General features: G+C 61.8%; 2 protein-coding genes across 5 annotated transcripts; one reads left to right on the forward strand and one right to left on the reverse strand.

Annotated features, from left to right (window-relative positions):
- Window positions 1–1,917: 1,917 nt before the first annotated feature.
- Window positions 1,918–6,889, reverse strand: GTPBP3 (GTP binding protein 3, mitochondrial). 3 transcript variants are annotated; one of them, XM_082381922.1, is made up of 9 exons: window positions 5,340–6,889; window positions 4,673–4,926; window positions 4,477–4,563; window positions 4,184–4,386; window positions 3,940–4,012; window positions 3,706–3,849; window positions 3,296–3,461; window positions 2,784–3,062; window positions 1,918–2,612 (listed from the first exon to the last, which is right to left on the reverse strand). In XM_082381922.1, exons 1-9 carry the CDS (start codon window positions 5,561–5,563, stop codon window positions 2,387–2,389), a joined length of 1,656 nt encoding a protein of 551 aa, XP_082238048.1. In that variant the 5' UTR covers window positions 5,564–6,889; the 3' UTR covers window positions 1,918–2,386. The 3 variants fall into 3 exon arrangements, with proteins under 3 accessions (XP_082238048.1, XP_082238047.1, XP_082238046.1); XM_082381921.1 differs by having other exon boundaries at window positions 5,269–5,394; XM_082381920.1 differs by having other exon boundaries at window positions 3,706–4,012; window positions 5,269–5,394.
- Window positions 6,890–6,998: 109 nt separating this feature from the next.
- ANO8 (anoctamin 8) lies at window positions 6,999–16,919 on the forward strand. Of its 2 annotated transcripts, XM_082381918.1 has the most exons (18): window positions 6,999–7,322; window positions 8,092–8,202; window positions 8,329–8,461; window positions 8,644–8,782; window positions 8,863–8,959; window positions 9,737–9,853; window positions 9,935–10,062; window positions 10,160–10,321; window positions 10,651–10,803; window positions 10,918–11,044; window positions 11,168–11,223; window positions 11,327–11,401; window positions 12,125–12,940; window positions 13,190–13,381; window positions 13,484–13,615; window positions 13,697–13,807; window positions 14,693–15,368; window positions 16,204–16,919. In XM_082381918.1, the coding sequence occupies exons 1-18, from the start codon at window positions 7,217–7,219 to the stop codon at window positions 16,602–16,604; spliced, it is 3,732 nt and encodes a 1,243-aa protein (XP_082238044.1). In that variant the 5' UTR covers window positions 6,999–7,216; the 3' UTR covers window positions 16,605–16,919. The 2 variants fall into 2 exon arrangements, with proteins under 2 accessions (XP_082238044.1, XP_082238045.1); XM_082381919.1 differs by lacking the exon at window positions 13,484–13,615.
- Window positions 16,920–17,248: the final 329 nt, after the last annotated feature.

Genomic DNA, 17,248 nt, shown 5'->3' on the forward strand with positions numbered 1-17,248 from the left:
TCCGCGGCATGTGGGATCCTCCCAGACCAGGGCTCGAACCCGTGTCCCCTGCACTGGCAGGCAGACTCTCAACCACTGCGCCACCAGGGAAGCCCCCTGGAGGTGATTTTTTTCTGAGTCTGGAAAAGATCCTGACCCTATTTGAGACTCCATGTCCAGCTCTGGCAAAAGGGGAGTTAACCATTCATATGCCACCAGGTGGGTGTCGAAGCCTGGATCTCTGGGAACTTAGGGGCCCGGAGCTTCACTGGAGGACTGCCAGGCACCTTCTTTGTTAGAGCAAAGCGCCCTCTGCTGGTTCATCACCGCCACGTCAGGTCACCCATAAGTCTTGGAATCAAAGGCCTCGCTATCAGGATCTTCCTCTCCTCCTGGACCTCTTCTCCCTCCTCTCTAGCCCTCATCACTCTACTTCCAGCCACACTAGCCACCTTGCTGTCCCTCGACACACCGTGATGCTCCCACCTCAGGGCCTTTGCACGTGCCGTGCCCTCCGCCTGGGATGCTCTCGCTAGCCTCTCCCATCTGGTTTCCTTCTTCTCACCTTTCAGATGTCGGTGCAGATGCCACCTCTGCGGGGCAGCCTGCCCTTATGTCCACCCCTGACCAGGTCAGGTCTCCTCATTGTAAGTTTGCCCAGCAGCCATCAGACCTCACCAAAAGGAGCTGTGTCTCTTCTTTAACAAGGGCAGGAGTTATGTCTACGTATTCCGCTCCATGATCCCAGCCCCCTGCACTCGGCCTGTCGCCCAGAAGGCCTGCAGTGAACTCAAATTGAACTTGAACAGACCTATGTGCAAATCGCAAAGCTGGGGACCTCCAGCGACTAACTACTTCTCTGAACCTCAGTTTCCTCACCTATAAAACTGTAACAAAATATCCACTGCATTGTGCTGTTATGAAGATCCCATCAAATGATGTGTACAATTCTAACACATAGTAGGTGCTTGATATATATTCACTGAATGAGCGAATGAATCACAGAATGAATGACTAAGCATGAAAAGGAAGTAGGGATTTTGCAAGTCACTTTGAAGATAAAAGAAGCAAAGTTTCAGGACTTCCCTGGCAGTCCAGTGGTTAAGACTCCGTGCTGCCAATGCAGGGGGCGCGGGTTCGATCCCTGGTCGGGGAACTAAGACCCCACGTGAATCTGCCTGCCAATGCAGGGGACACGAGTTCAAGCCCTAGTCTGGGAAGATCCCACATGCCACGGAGCAACTAAGCTCGTGAGCCACAGCTACTGAGCCTGAGCTCTAGAAGCCGTGAGCCACAACTACTGAGCCCACGTGCCACAACTGCTGAAGCCCACGTGCCTAGAGCCCATGCTCCACAACAAGAGAAGCCACCACAATGAGAAGCCCACGCATTGCAACGCAGAGTAGCCCCCACTGGCCTCAACTAGAGAAAAGCCCGTGCGCAGCAACGAAGACCCAACGCAGCCATAAATAAATAAAGAAATAAATAAGAATCCACCCGCCAACGCAGGGGGCATGGGTTCAAGCCCTGGTCAGGGAAGGTCCCACATGCCGCAGAGCAACTAAGCCCATGCGCCACAACTACTGAGCCTGTGCTCTAGAGCCTGCGCACCACAACTACTGAAGCCTGCACGCCACAACTATTGAAGCCCGCGTGCCTAGAGCCCTTGCTCCGCAACAAGAGAAGCCACCGCAGTGAGAAGCCTGTGCACCACAACGAAGAGCAGCCCCCGCTTGCCGCAACTAGAGAAAGCCTGCATGCAGCAACGAAGACCCAATGCAGCCAAAAATAAAAATAAATAAATAAACTTATAAAAGAATTAAATAAAATAAAATTTAAAAATTAAATTTTTTTTAAAAAAGAAGCAAAGTTTCAAGATTAATACTACAAAAATGAATGACAGCTTGCAGAGCAATAAACACCAATTTGTGTACAAAATACAAGATACAACATACTTTATAGGTGCAGTCACAAGTATGCAAACATGCAGAGAAAGTTCTGTTAGGATACAAGTTAAGCCGTGACCCCAGGGAGGGGGTGTTTAAACGTTTCCGGATCACCTGAGTTTTTTACATTCCTTTGGTAATTGCAAAATAAATTAAAAACTATGAAACAAAGCCCCCTGAGACCCTCCGACCTCCATCCTAACCCTCCACTCCTAGTCCCCCAGCATCAGGTGCCAAAAGAGACCTCCATTCAGCCCCACTCCTGGGCCTGAACCCCCAGCAAGTCCCTGCTAGGGAATCTGGACAGCTGTAGCTTGGTCACAACCAGCAACAGAGGCTTCACCGTTTGGGGTCAAGTTCTTCCCCTAGGGGCTGAGACTCCCACTTGGCCTAAGCTGTTCCCAGATGCCTCAAGGCTTCTGGGTGTCCACCCAGCCTGGGTCTGAGCTTTGGCCGCCCCCTCACTTGCCCACGCAGAAGTCTCGGAAGATGATATCCAGGATCTCCTCGGTGTCCCCTCCACCGGTGATGCGGGTCAGGTGCCCTCGGGCGACCCGAAGTGCTTCGGCCGCCAGGGCTAAATCTTTCGCCTGCTTGTAGTGGCCAAGGGCATCCAGGCAGCCCTGGAGGTGATGCTGGTGCCTCGCTCGTGTCAGAAGTGGTGGGCCTGTGGATGGGTCCCCACACCTGGAAGGGACAAAGGATGGGGTCTCTCTCAACATTCAAAGGGGGGGGATGATCATACCCATTTTTTAGATACAAAAACTGAGTTGGCAGGGTAGGTTCGTGCCCAAAGCCAGTGGCTCAGCCCCTGAACTTGGACAGAGGGTGGTTGCCCAGCGGGCAAGGGGGGCTCACAATGCAGCCAGCTCCTTCCTCAGCGCTTCCAGGAAGCCATCCAGCCCCTCGCCAGTCAGGCAGGACAGCAACAGGTGAGGGGGCAGGTCAGGACTGGGGTCTGGGCCCCCAGCTGGCAGCAGGTCCGACTTATTCAGCACCAGCAGGAGGCGCTGGCTGCTCCCATTTGGGCTCCCGGCTCCCGCAGGGATGACAACGGTGTCCAGGAAGTTGCAGCTGGACGCAGAGGCCAGGTCAGAAGCATCCAGCACGGCCAGGATGAGGTCAGCCTGCTCCAGCCTGGGGAAGCGGGAAAACGGAGCGTGGACCTCAGAGTTAAGCAATTAGGAGCACTGGGCAGGAGCAGGGGCAGAGGCCGAACTTAAAAAGCTGCCCTCCCCAAATAGCTGGGTCCCCACTTAATGGGGCTTAGTAGCCTTTCCTCATTAAGGAAGAATGAAAAATAAATGCAACCGGTTGAAACAGCAGAGGAAGGGCCCCCGTTTCCCCCTCCCACCGCCCTGCCTGCCAACCTTTTTTGGGCGCGACGCACGCCCTCCTGCTCCACAGGCCCCACGCCCTCCCGCAACCCCGCCGTGTCGCTCAGCAGCGCCGGGAACCCGGCCAGGTCCACGGGGGTCTCCAGCACATCTCGGGTGGTCCCCGGCTCCGGGGATACGATGGACACAGGCTTCCGGCCTGGGGGTGGGGGTCAGAGGAAGGGGGCGGAGTGGAGATGAGGGAGCCCCTCCCCCAAGGCTCCACACCCCTCCCACCACGCCCCCCCCCCCCCCCGGGGGCTGGACCTTTTCTTTGACCTCCCTGGCCCCTTCCCCATCCCTGAAAGCTCGGTAGCCACCCACCCCCACCCCGCCCGCTCCTAGCCCCCTGCCCTGGGGCTACCTACCCCCCCTGCCCTGGGCCCCGCCCCCTGACCACACACTGAGCAGGTTCACTAGGCTGCTCTTGCCGGCGTTGGGAGGTCCCGCAACCACTACGTGAGCCCCTGAGCGGAGCCTCTGTCCGCGCCTGGCATCTCGAAGATGTGCGCCCAGTGCCACCTCCAGCTCCCGCACTTCACTGTCAGCTGTGGATGGAGGAAAGGAGAGGGAGTAAGGAGGCCTCTGAGGGCTGAGATGCCAGATGTCCCCACCTCCCACCCCCCAGGCAGACCCACCTTGATCCAGGACGCCCTCCTCCAGGTTGTCATCCTCACCAAAATCGATATAGGCCTCCACGTGGGCCAGAGCCTGAGAGAGGGAGGGGTGGATAGTGTGATCACACAGAAACCTACCCCTCAATGTGCCCAGGTCCAGCCCGACATAAGGGGTCAGATTGGAGGCTCATAGACAGGAAGCGCTAATATAGCAGATGGTTAGATAGGGTCTCTGAGGCAAGGTATGAGCGAATGGTGTACTTGCCTTAGTGAGGGTCTCGGCCCAGCCGCGGCAGAGATGGCTCAGCTCCCCATCTAGCTGCCTCAGGGCCTGTCGCCGCTGTGCCTCGGTTTCTGCATGGATCAGATCCGCCAGCCCCTCCACCTCGGTCAGGCTCAGCTTCCCGTGGGCGAACGCCCTCCTGGTGAACTCGCCTGCCTCCGCAGGCCGCAGCCCTGGCACACTGCCTACGGGAAGGTCCAGGGTCCTGAGCCCCCCTGGCCCCTACCTAGGCCCACCACCATAGCCATACCTCAAACCCAAGGCTGCAGACTCACCCAGGGCCTGCAGGACACCACTCACCACAGCCGGGCCTCCATGCACGTGGAACTCCGCGCAATCCTCACCCGTGAAACTCTGGGGACCTAGTATGTTGAGGAGATAGGTGTCAGGAGGATACAGCCTGGGCAACGCCTGGAAGGAGGAAGCTGGGTCATCGGAGCTACATGAGGTTCTGGATCTGGAGCCCCTCACCCGGGAACCAAAGCACCAGCGCGCGGTCCAAAGGCTCCTCAGAGCGGGGGTTGCTGAGCAGGCGCAGGCAGGCTTTGCGGGCCGGGGGTAAGTCCCGGGGCGCCGTGAGGCTCCGGAGGGCCTGGCCGCTGGCGGGGCCGCTGGTTCGGATCACCGCGATGCCGCAGCGGCCTTGGCCGGAGCTCAGCGCGAAGATAGTGGCTCCGGAACCGGGGGCTGGGGCGCCACTGCCCTGGCGCGTGCACGGTCTGGGACTGGAGAGGAGGAGAGTCAGTCAGTGCATCTGAGAAGTTCTGCCGTCAGCGTGGCAGGTGGATAGTGGGCTCGATGGTCGGGAGCTGACCCAACTGGAAGTTCTGAGGCTGGGGGATGGACAGACTGGAGGGTTTGAGGCCGGAAGATGACTGGATTGAGATCTCTGAGAGCAGAAGTTGACCCAGATGTGGGCTCTGCGGCAGAGGGATGGACAGATTGGGGCTTGAAAGAAGGGGAAAGGTGGTTCTGCCGCAGGGAACTGCGCCCCCAGATCCCAGGGAGAGGGTTTGGGGCCCAAGTAGCGCCCTACGCTGTCACATCCCTTCCCCAGGTCGCCCCACCTGCGAGGCCCACGTGCCGGCCGGGCTACCAGGGTCCACAGCCCCCGCCACATGGATTCTCAACCAGCTACCTGCCTGCTCGCCCAGCCCGGGAATCTGCAAGTCCAGGCAGGAAGCCCCGCCCACTCCGCGGCGTGACTGGTAAAGTGCTCAACGCTTCTCGATTACCATTGGGCCCCTTAGAAGACGTACCGCCCACCCACTGAAGATCTTCGCTCCTACTGGCTGATGCCAGGGAAAGAGGCAGGGGGCTCGCACGCCGGGGTGCAGCGAAAGGGTGTTCCACCGGCAACATTAGACAGAATTTTTAGGATCCTAGAGCGGCCGGGACAGAATTTTTTAGGATCCTAGAGCGGCCGGGATCCTAGACACCGGAAATGAGGGGTGGAAGTAAGGACAGGGCTTGGCATAGAGCAGTGGGAATTATAGAGAGGCGAGTGTTTGAGTCGAAGCAGGAGCATCCCAGTGGCGGGAGTGATGAGTTCCGGGGAACCTACGCATTGGCCCTGGGAAAATCTTGTCCAAATTTCTGGGAAGACTTCTACTTGTTTTCTCGTAACTCTACAGTTTCTCGCCCCTCCCCATCTTTCCCTCCCGCCGTACCCTCCGCCTCGGATACCCTTCTTCATTTGACAAACTCTGCCTCAGTGCCTAGCTCCAAGGTCCCCCTCCGCCAGGAGACCTCCCAAGGACCCCCAGCACAGTCCTCTCTCCCTTCTGGGCTACTCTGGCCCAGGTCTGCTCCTGCAGAGTTGAGTGTCCGGTCTGTCTCTGGCTCCCCGAAAGCCAGAAAGGGGAGTCTCAAAGATTACTTTCAGGTTAACCCAGGACAGAGCCGGCTCGCGAAATAAAGCGCAGATGGTGGAATTCCAGGCACCAGATGGGCGGGGTCTCCGGGGGGTGTTTTCTCGCGGCTAATTTTCTGGTTCTTGGACGGAGAGAGCGGGCAGCCCGCCTGTACTTCGGGAAGACTGGAACAGGACACAGTTCTAATGACCTCACGCCTCGCCCTGCTCAATTTTTTCATTTGTAAAAGACGGGCGAATGATGACATTCGCAGTCTCCGAGTTGTTCCATCTGTCAAAAGTATACGTCAAACGCCTACCGTGTGACCGCTAAGAATCAGTCTGGGTCCCTGCCCTCGCTGGCCTGTCAGTCTAACGGAGGAGGCTACACAGGATGGTCAGGGGGTCCGGGTGACAGGCAAAATACAGGGCACCCAGTTAAATGTGGATTTCAGATAAACAAGGAGTAACGTTTTAGTATAACTATGTCCCATGCAATATTTGGGATATACTAAAAATTTATTCATTTACCTTAAATTTACATCTAACTAGGAGGACTGTATTTTATTTGCTAAACTTGGTAACTCTATCGGGTCCTCCCTGAGGACGTTACATCCTGAAGGGTGCAGGGGTTAACTGGACAAAGAGGGCGTGAAGAGTGACCTAGGTAGCTAAACAGCATGTGCTAAGGCCATAATGCAGGACCTGATATATTTATTCTCATCCTTTCTGTGGTGGTTGAAGTTATTGCTACCAGGAATCTCCCACGCCCATCTCAGATTCCAAACCTATGGCGAAACTAAGGCTCCGAGGAGGAGAATCCAGGCCCGGGGCAGGCGGGGACCGAGAAGAGAATGCATGTTCGGTGCGGGCGGGGACGAGCACCAGAGAGCGAGGTGGGCGGGCGAGAACGAAACCCAGAAAACAACACGGGCGGAGTCGAGAACCAGAGAAAAACGCGCCCGGGGCCGGGAAGGAGAATCGAGGTTTGGCGCGGGCGGGGACGAGAAGCAGCGCTCGGGCACGCGGGGACGGCGGCCGGCGCGGGCGGGCGCGGCCTTTGTCTCCTCCTCTGGCGCGCTCCTTGGCTGCACCCGCCCCATGAGCCCGCGGTCCCCCAGCGCCTGAGCCGCCCGCAGCCCCTGACCTGACCTGCCCTCGCAATGGCCGAAGCTGCCTCCGGCGCCGGGGGCACGTCCCTGGAGGGTGAGCGTGGCAAGAGGCCCCCGCCGGACGGCGAGCCTGCAGCCCCGGCGTCCGGAGTTCTGGGTATGTGTTCAGCGCCTGGATCTGACAGGGTGGCAGGTGCCTGGGGTGTTCGCGGCGGCTGTACGGGGAGGGGGATTGGAGTCAGCGGTCCCGGTCTGGAGTCCAGTCGAGGGACCCGCTCCTCCGGCACTGCGGCTGCGGCCGGGCGGGCGCGGCTGGGACGGTGCAGCGGGTGGGGGGTCCCAGCGCAGAGACACCGACACGCCCCTCCTAGAACCCCAGCCCGGGGCTGAGCCCAGTCACCCCTTGGGCTACCGAATCGCTGCCGAGCAGTGATGCGCTTGAGAGAGCCTCTCCACAGAGGCTACAGAATCGTACAGTCCTGGGTTCGAATCCCTGCTCGACTGTGTGACCTTGGGCGCGTGACTTAAATGCTCTGGGCCTCAGTTTCCTCGCCTGTGAAATGGGGGTAAGAACCGCGCCCAGCTATGAGGACGCACTGACATAATGTGGTGAGGCGCTCAGATCTGCTAGTGAGCGCCCCATCGAGTGTGGTTTTGGAGGCGGAGCTGGGCCTCGAGAATGAGTAAGATTTGTAAGGGAGGACCTGGGGGAAGGGCATTCCTGGAGAAGGGCCTGGCTGGTGCAAGGACGTGGAGGGAAGGAAACAAGCCAAGGCCAGAGCTCGCAGGGCCTTGAATGCCAAGCTGAGAGCCGAGGAGCCCTGGCGAGTGTGTGATCGGGGGCAAGGGCTGGAGGGACCAAGACTGGAGGCCAGGGTTCTGATCCGGGAATGGCCTGACCCCAGCCTGCCCTGCCTGCTCCCCAGATAAGCTTTTTGGGAAGCGGCTCCTGCAGGTGGGTCGGTACCTGGTGTCCCACAAGGCATGGATGAAGACGGTGCCCACAGAGAACTGCGACGTGTTGATGACCTTCCCAGGTACCTGTGCCCATCCCCCCAGGGTCCAGCGTGAGCTCCCTTGAGCTGGGCTCCCCTGAGTAGGAGTCTGCAGGAGGCCTTGGACCACTCGTGGCAAGAGCTATCGGTCCCTGTGCCCCTTGGCAGACACGACCGATGACCACACGCTGCTATGGCTGCTGAACCACATCCGCGTGGGCATCCCCGAGCTCATCGTGCAAGTCCGCCACCATCGCCACACGCGTGCCTACGCCTTCTTCGTCACCGCCACGTATGAGAGGCGAGTCCCTGTCCCTGGCCTCTCGCTGACCCTGCTACTCAGCTCCCCGCCCTTCCAAGCACCAACTGCGAGGTCTAGCCACCCTGCATTTGTCCCTGACGGCCACCAGGTACACCATCCCTAGATCCAGGATGGTGAGCCAGGGTCTCCCCGTGATCCCACCTCCCCTGCCCTTCCCGCAGCCTACTCAGAGGGGCCGACGAGCTGGGTCTGCGCAAAGCAGTGAAGACTGAGTTTGGCGGGGGCACCCGCGGCTTCTCCTGCGAGGAGGACTTCATCTACGAGAATGTGGAGAGTGAGCTGCGCTTCTTCACCTCCCAGGTGCGGCCGGCTCTGGCCCCCAGCGCACATTCCTAGCCCGTGGGCGGCTGCTCCCTGTGCTCACGCCCTGTCCCCTGCAGGAGCGCCAGAGCATCATCCGCTTCTGGCTGCAGAACCTCCGTGCCAAGCAGGGCGAGGCACTGCACAATGTGCGCTTTCTGGACGACCAGCCAATCAGTGAGTGAGGCGGTCCCAACCGTCCAATCATATGTGGGGAGTTGGCTGGGGCTCTTAGAGGACAGCTATCAAAGTAGGAGGGTTAGGAAGGTGAGGCCTAGATGCAACCAATCAGAGGCTACTGAAGAGTTGGGCGGGGCCTGGAGATCAATAAATGAGCTGAAGGGGTGTGGCCTCAGCAAAGGGGTGGGGCTCGTCCCCTCGGAGGCAGGTCCAGGAGAAACCATTCTCTGGGTCTGGGATAAGGTAGGGGCAGGACCATGGACAGCACTCCACGTACTCTGTGGTGCAGCCCTGGGCCTCAGTTTCCCCTCCAGGAAACCAGCTGCTGCAAGTTCACCTTCTAATGCCAGCTTTGCACCATTCCTCAGACGTTTGGAGCAATGAGCTGAGGCCAAATAGCTCTATTTAAAAAGGTGGTTCGGAGAAATTCCCTGGTGGTCCAGTGGTTAGGACTCCACACTTCCACTGCAGGGAGCCCGGGTTCGATCCCTGGTCGGGGAACTAAGATCCCGCAAGCCGTGCGGTGTGGCCAAAAAAAAAAAAAATGTGATTCTCCACTGGGATCCCACCCTCTCAGGTTTCCTGCACCCTTCCCCACCTGCCCCTGCACCTCCCAAATTTTGAGGAAGAACCGGATATACCTTCCACCAAGAACTCCTCTCCTGGGAAGAGCCTCTGCGAGTTTAAGAGCAGGCAAAGAGCTATGACTTGGGTTTCAGCCGAGGGGGGCTGGCCAGGCCCAGCACAGGCAGAAGGGTTCTTGTCCCCCAACAGTCCCTGAACTGGCGGCCCGCGGGATCATCCAGCAGGTGTTCCCAGTGCACGAGCAGCGCATCCTGAACCGCCTCATGAAGTCATGGGTGCAGGCTGTGTGTGAAAACCAGCCTCTAGGTGTGGTCCCTGCCGGGGGGTGGGGGGGTGGGGGTCCCAGGAGGCAGTCAGGGCTGACTGGGAACCCCCTGTCCCTGGCAGATGAGATCTGCGACTACTTTGGCGTGAAGATTGCCATGTACTTCGCCTGGCTGGGTTTCTACACATCGGCAATGGTGTACCCGGCAGTCTTTGGCTCTGTCCTGTACACCTTCACAGAGGCTGATCAGGTGCCGGGTGTGGACTGCACAGGGGCTGGGACACCCAAGACACCTTCCTCCCTGGGCTGGGCCAGCCAACATTTCAGCCCTCCTCTGCCACCCCCAGACAAGCCGGGATGTATCCTGCGTGGTCTTTGCCCTCTTCAACGTGGTCTGGTCAACGCTCTTCTTGGAGGAGTGGAAACGGAGGGGAGCAGAGCTGGCCTACAAGTGGGGGACGCTGGACTCACCCGGGGAAGCTGTGGAGGAACCACGGCCCCAGTTCAGGGTCAGTCAGGGGGGATCTGAGTCCAGGGACTTCGAGAATGGGGTAAAAAAAAAAAAGAGAAAACACTGGGCAAGGAGCATTGCAAGAACAAAGGGAGGGGTGAAGTAGGGCTGCAGCATCCGAGATGGTATGCCAAGTGGGGGACTCTCCATGCCCAAAGGGAGAGGGGTGGGAAATTGGATTTGAGGGGCAGGGAAGGGTGCATTAGGCGGGGGCACCGCAGTAGCAGAGCATGACAAAGAGACACTGAGGTCGAAGGGTCGGGAAGGGTGCAGGGCAGAGGCAGCCCCTCTGATCTCATGTTGGGCCGGGCCCCCACCCTCTGCCAGGGCGTGCGGCGCATCAGCCCCGTGACTCGGGCCGAGGAGTTCTACTACCCGCCCTGGAAGCGGCTGCTCTTCCAGCTGCTTGTGAGTCTCCCCTTGTGCCTCACCTGCCTGGCCTGTGTGTTCCTGCTCATGCTCGGCTGCTTCCAACTGCAGGTGACCTCCAGCCCCTAGCCCTGGCCTTGGCCCCGACCTGGCGGCCACCTGTCCAGGTGTGCTGTGAGCTGAGCCCAGCTGCCGGGGTGACCTGTGAACGCCCTGCCCCTGCAGGAGCTGGTGCTGAGTGTGAAGGGGCTGCCCCGTCTCGCCCGCTTCCTGCCCAAAGTCATGCTGGCCCTGCTGGTCAGTGCAAGCGCCGAGGGCTACAAGAAGCTGGCCGTCTGGCTCAACGACATGGGTATGCCCTGCGAGGCGAGGTCCCACTGCCCACCCCCCAGGAGGAAGGGCCCCGCTGCCCTGCAGGGTGCCTGCTGCCCATGGCGGTCTGGGCCACCCCCTCACTCGCCTCCTTGGCCCCCAGAGAACTACCGGCTGGAGAGCGCCTACGAGAAGCACCTCATCATCAAGGTTGTCCTGGTGAGTGGTGGCCAGCAGGCAGGCAGGGGTTCTGCAGGGGACACACAGGAGCTCCTGGGGACAGAGGTGGCAGGGTGACCGCCCACCTGCCTGCTTCCCGCAGTTCCAATTCGTCAACTCATACCTGAGCCTCTTCTACATTGGCTTCTACCTCAAGGACATGGAGCGCCTGAAAGAGGTAAGATCCCGGCCTGAAGCAGTGCCCCCCATGGCAGCCAGTGGGGGCGCCAGACCTGGCCCAACGGGTCCATGGGCTCTCCAGCCCCTCCCCCCCTCCTCCATCCTTCTCTCCTCTCTGTCCGTGTGTCCTCTCTCTGCCTGTCGCCCCCCCATCTGTCTGTCCACCTGTCCGTCGGTCCCTCCACAGCTCCTGATCGTCCTGTCCCTGTCCCAGAGCCTCGAGCGGCAGCTTTGGGCGGTGCTGGTCCCGCTCGCGGCCCTGTGGTTCCGCCTGCTCCTCCTCTCCCTCCGGGGCCTCCTGCTCGTGGCTCGGGCCAAAGTACTGGCAGGTGGCGAGCCCTCGGGGCCTCGCCGGGGTGGGCAGTGTGGCTGTGCTGGGGGCCTCACACCAAGCCGAGGGTGCATGCTCTGAGGGGATGGGCTTCCGCTGATGGGGCGCAGGTGGCAGGAGCCCCCGGAGGCCCTGGGCACCAGCCGAGCTCCTGGGCAGTGCTGCAAGCAGGGAAGCCATTGCCTGCCCAGGAGATTGGCTAGGAGCGCTGTGACCTGCCCAGCTGCGGTTTGGGGTTGCCTCCGTGTCCAGGGACATCCAAATTGGGTTCAGGGTGTGTCTGGAAGCGTTTTTCGGGAGGGCGGGTGCCCAGTCCCTGCAGCGTGTCCCGGTGCCCAGAGCCCCGCCCGCCCCCCACGTGGCCTCTCTCCACCCCCTTCCTGCCCCCAGATGCTGGCCACTCTGCTGATCACCCGCCAGTTCCTCCAGAATGTTCGAGAGGTCTTGCAGCCGCACCTGTACCGGCGGCTGGGCCGTGGCGAGCTTGGCCTGCGGGCTGCCTGGGAGCTGGCCCGTGCCCTGCTTGGCCTACTGAGCCTCCGGCGCCCTGCACACCACCTCGAACCCCAGGCTGAAGAGGGTGTCGGTGGCAGCAGCGGTGGGGGGGGCCGCAGGTGTCTCAGTGGGGCCTGCGGGGCACCTGAGGAGGAGGAGGAGGCCACAATGGAGCGTCGGCCAGCGGGGGAAGGTGGGGAGGTGGGGGACGGGCCTCGCGGGGGCAGGGAGGAGGAGGAGGAGGACGAGGATGAGGATGAGGACGAAGAGGAGGAGGAGGAGGAGGATGAAGGCGAGGAGGGCGGCCTCCTGGACTGCGGGCTTCGGCTGAAGAAGGTCAGCTTTGCTGAGCGGGGGGCTGGGCGGCGGCGGCTGGGCCCAAGCCCGGAGGCCCTCCTGGAGGAGGGGAGCCCCACCATGGTGGAGAAGGGGCTGGAAGCTGGCGTGTTCACGCTGGCCGAGGAGGACGATGAGGCCGAGGGGGCTCCCAGCAGCCCTGAACGGGAGCCCCCAGCTGTCCTGCTCCGCCGGGCCAGAGGTGAGGGCCGCGACCAGGGCCCCGATGGGGGCCCAGACCCAGAGCCGGGCTTGGGTGACTCAGCCCGGAAGCAGCGGCGGCAGAATCGGTCATCTTGGATCGACCCACCCGAGGAGGAACACTCGGCCCAGCTCACCCAGGCCGAGCTCGAGAGCTGTATGAAGAAATACGAGGTGAGGAGGGCGCCTGAGGGCAGAGGCAGGGCCCTCAGAGGGGCGCAGCGCACAGTGAGGTGGAGGGGCTGGGGGTGATGGGAAGGAATAACGGGACCCTTCATGTGGTCAGGAACTTGCCCGAAGGGGAGCTCTGGGTCCATGCAGAATAATCTGGGGGGTGGGCTTGAGGAGAGGAAGGTGGTCTGAGGGAGGAGGTGTCCTGGGCTGAAGGAGAGCCCTAGGCCCCACCCAGGTGCCCGCCCACAGGACACGTTCCAGGACTATCAGGAGATGTTCGTGCAGTTTGGCTATGTCGTGCTCTTCTCGTCTGCCTTCCCCCTGGCTGCCCTCTGCGCCCTCATCAACAACCTCATCGAGATCCGCAGTGACGCCCTCAAGCTGTGCACAGGGCTGCAGCGGCCCTTTGGGCAGCGGGTGGAGAGCATTGGCCAGTGGCAGGTGGGGGGAGGGCTGAGGGCCCCGAGCCGGGGTGCACCAAGGTGGAGCGGGTGCTGGGGAGGGTGGCCGGGCCCCCCCCTGAGCCCGCCTGTCCCCCTGCAGAAGGTGATGGAGGTCATGGGCGTCCTGGCAATCGTAGTCAACTGCTATCTAATTGGCCAGTGTGGGCAGCTGCAGCGCCTCTTCCCCTGGCTCAGCCCCGAGGCGGCCATCGTGTCCGTGGTGGTGCTTGAGGTGGGGCTGGCGGCCGGGTTGGGGGAGCCAGGCGGCGGGTGGGTGTCCCCGTGCCTGCAGCCTCCTCCTCTGTCACCTCAGCACTTCGCTCTGCTCCTCAAGTACCTCATTCACGTGGCCATCCCTGACATCCCAGGCTGGGTGGCCGAGGAGATGGCCAAGCTGGAGTACCAGCGCCGGGAGGCCTTCAAGGTATGTGGGCCGGGGTCAGTGCGCTTTACAGCTCTGCTCCGTGGGGCTTCTCCACCTAGCCTGGCTGGCCGTCCAGTCCTTAGCAGGAGGGTGGGTGTTCAGAGCCTGGTGGAATAATTAGTGTTCCAAAGGGGCCCGGTCCCCTCTGGGATCCTGGTGGCATCCAGCACCGGGTTGGCACTCCCTAACTGTCATCCACCAGCTTGCCCAGCATTGCCCTGTTTGGGGCCAGAGACACAGCTGACGCTTCCTAGAAGCCCAAGCCTCTGCCGCATTCCTCAGAAAGCTGCAGAGAAGGCCAGGGAGCTCACTGGTGCCAACCGATAGAGCTCTCCACGATGACGGAAACGTTCTGTATCTGCGCTGCCCATGTAGGCCCTCACTACAGATGACCAACGAGCACTTGAAACGGGGCTGGTGCCACTGAGAAACAGGCTTTTTCTTTTCAGTTATTTAAATTGACAAAGCCGTGTGTGGCTACCGGCCACTGGATGGGGCAGTCACAGCTCTGTCTCTCAGCAGTTCTCCAGAAAGCAGGGAACCACTGAGGCCCGATATTTGTTTACACTCTCCCAGTTCCTAAGACGGTGTCTGGCAGGGGATCAGGGACACAGTTGGTGGCCAGTAAATGTTCGTTCTCTTCTCAGTCCTCAGAAAGCACCGGCATGGGTCCAGGGATGCAGTTGGTGCCCCATAAGTGTTCAGATCTCTCCCCACTTCTGCAGAGAGCCCCAGGGTGGGTCCAGGGATGCAGCTGGTACCCAAGAAGCGTTCGGATCTCTCCCCACTTCCGCAGGAGAGCACCGGCGTGGGCCCGGCCTGGGTTGGTGCCTGCTCACCCACCTGCTCTTCCCAGTCCCCATAATGGCTCCGTTCTGCCCGCAGAGACATGAGCGCCAGGCCCAGCACCGCTACCAGCAGCAGCAGCGGCGGAGGCGGGAGGAGGAGGAGCGCCAGCGCCACGCGGAACATCATGCCCGGAGGGAGCGCGACGCCAGTGGCCGGGAGGAAGCTCGGGCTGAGGGCTCCGGGTTGGACCCTGCTGCCCCAGAGAAGGCCTCGGCCAAGGCCAAGGGCAGTGGGGCGGCAGGAGGCCATGGGCCGGAGCGGCCCAAGCGCCCGGGGTCCCTGCTGGCACCTAACAACGTCATGAAGCTGAAGCAGATCATCCCACTGCAGGGCAAGTTCCTGTCGTCCGGGGCTGCATCTTCGCTGGCCGGCGCGGGGGCCAACCTCACTGCCCGGCCGCCCCCTGCCCCGTCTCCCACAGGCAGTGACACCCGCCTGCCGGCCTTCCTCAGCTTCAAATTCCTCAAGTCGCCCGAGACCCGGCGAGACCCAGAGCGTAGCCACTCGCCGCCCAAGGCCTTCCACGCCGGCAAGCTCTTCCCCTTCGGCGGGGCCCGGGCTGAGGCCGGGCCCAACGGGGCGGGCGGGCAGGCCCGGCAGGACGGGACCCCCGGCGGTGGCAGTGGTGGTAGCCGAGCCCAGCGGAGTGGGCCGGCAGACGAGGCCGCAGCTGAGGAGCCGGACACACCCCGGCCCGAAGAGGAAGGCTCAGGTCACAAGCCTTAACTCGGGGGTGGGGACTCCGGGCCGGGCTTTGGGGATAGGGGTGGGGTGTCCAGGCCTGGGGAGAGGGGCTGAAGGGGACACAGGAGGCCCAGTCTCCCGGTACCGGTTGGGGACCTGGGTAGGTGGTACGTGGAGCCTCTTGGTCAAAGCCTACCCAGTCTTTCCGGGACCCCGGAGAGCCTGGAGCCCTGTGCCTGACCCTCCTCACCCCTGGGGAGGGATGCCAAAGCCCCTCGTCCCAGTGCCCCTCGCACGGCCTGCCATGCTCCGGTGCCAGGAGAGATGAGGGAGGCCCCTACACCACCTGGCCCAGCCTCTCCTGCCCCCATGAGACCCTACACCCAGCTCACTCTGGGGGCACTGGACCCCCCAGGCCTCTATGCAAGTCCCCACCCTGCAGCCCAGCTGTTCGAGGTGGCCTTCCTGGGAGGTGGAGCTGGGGCTGCCCACCCAGGGAGTTCAGGGCTGCAGCCACACGTGTGCTGAGCAGAGCCACAGGCCTCACTGCCGCCCCTCCCACCCCGTCCCAGCCCGGAGTCCAACAGCCCATCCCAGGGAGCCCAAGAGGTGGCAGTTGTAGCACCAGGGATATAGGTCAGAAGTCAGAGGGACTTCCTCAGACCGTCCTTTCTCCGTGAGCGGGAGGGGCCCAGTGCCCAGAGGCGGGGGATGCACCCGAAGAAGCCCACCCCTTGTCACTGATCAGAAGCAATAAGGCCCTCCATGTGCCTGAAAGTCCGGAGGGAGCGCGGGCAGGGTCCCCAGCGGGGTCCAGCGGCGGGGCCGGCATCTCCCCGGAACGGCCCCTCTCGCCTCCGCAGGGACAGCGCCGGCCCCTGTGGGCGCCCCGGCCCTCCTCACCCGCCGCAGCCGGAGCCCTGCGCCGCCGCCGCCGCCGCCGCCAACACCGCTGCCCCGGCCCCCGACGCCACCCGCCGGCTGCTGGCAGTGGGACGGGCCGTGGGGCTGCGGGGGCGAGGGCGCCGCCCCGCGCCAGGCCCCTGCCGCCGCCGCCGCCGAGTGTCCGCCCTGCGCCCTCGCCGGGCCCCTGCCCGCCCCGGCAGCTGGCGTCCTGCCGGGGGACGCCAGCTTCTACAGCCTCCCGCCGCCGCCGCTGCCTCCCACCTCCGAGCCCCCGGAGCCCCCGGCACCGTCGCCCAACCCCAGCTCCAGTCCCAGCCCCAGTCCCCAGGCCGTGTGCTGGCCCAGCGGCTGGCATTAGCTCCGCCCGCTCTGCCTTCCTGTTTTCATATGCAATATCAATCACGGACGGGGCGGCAGCCGCCACCCAGAAAACGCTGCGGTCGGGCCCGATGTATCCCAGTATTGGCTGCCCCCTCCTGGGGCAGGGCCGGGGGCCTGGGGCCTCTCTATCTGCCGTTTTCCTTTCGACCAGGATGGGGGGAAAGGAAAGGAAACCCCCCCAAAAACAACAGAAAACACACACAGAACAGGCGATTATTTATTTGTTTTTAATTTATTTTGTCATATTTTTGTAAAACGGCAGAAATGCAATAAAAAGTATATTTCAACAGTGCCCAAGGGCGGAGCTGTGGAAAAGGGACGTAAGGGGCCCAATGACGAGGTTGGGGCCAGCTCTTTGGGGGCCTGGCAGGCCTAGGGTGGGTTCCCCCCCCCATGACCCTTGGGGAACTCCTAAGAACTGGGTCTCCAGGCCATGGCTGGAAAACTCCAAAAATCCAGGCCCAGGGGCCCCTGGGAGGAGCTGCAGAGCCTCGGGCCCCATCTTCGGCCTCCTAGACTAAGGAAGAAGTCTCAAAGTGCTGATGGGACTCAGCAGTTTGGGCCCTGGGCCTGGGTCCTGAGTCGGCCTCAGTCGTGCAGGGCCACCCTTTATGGCACACC

Source organism: Balaenoptera borealis (genome assembly GCF_965194805.1).
Source record: "Balaenoptera borealis genome assembly, chromosome: 2".
NCBI lineage: Eukaryota > Metazoa > Chordata > Mammalia > Artiodactyla > Balaenopteridae > Balaenoptera > Balaenoptera borealis.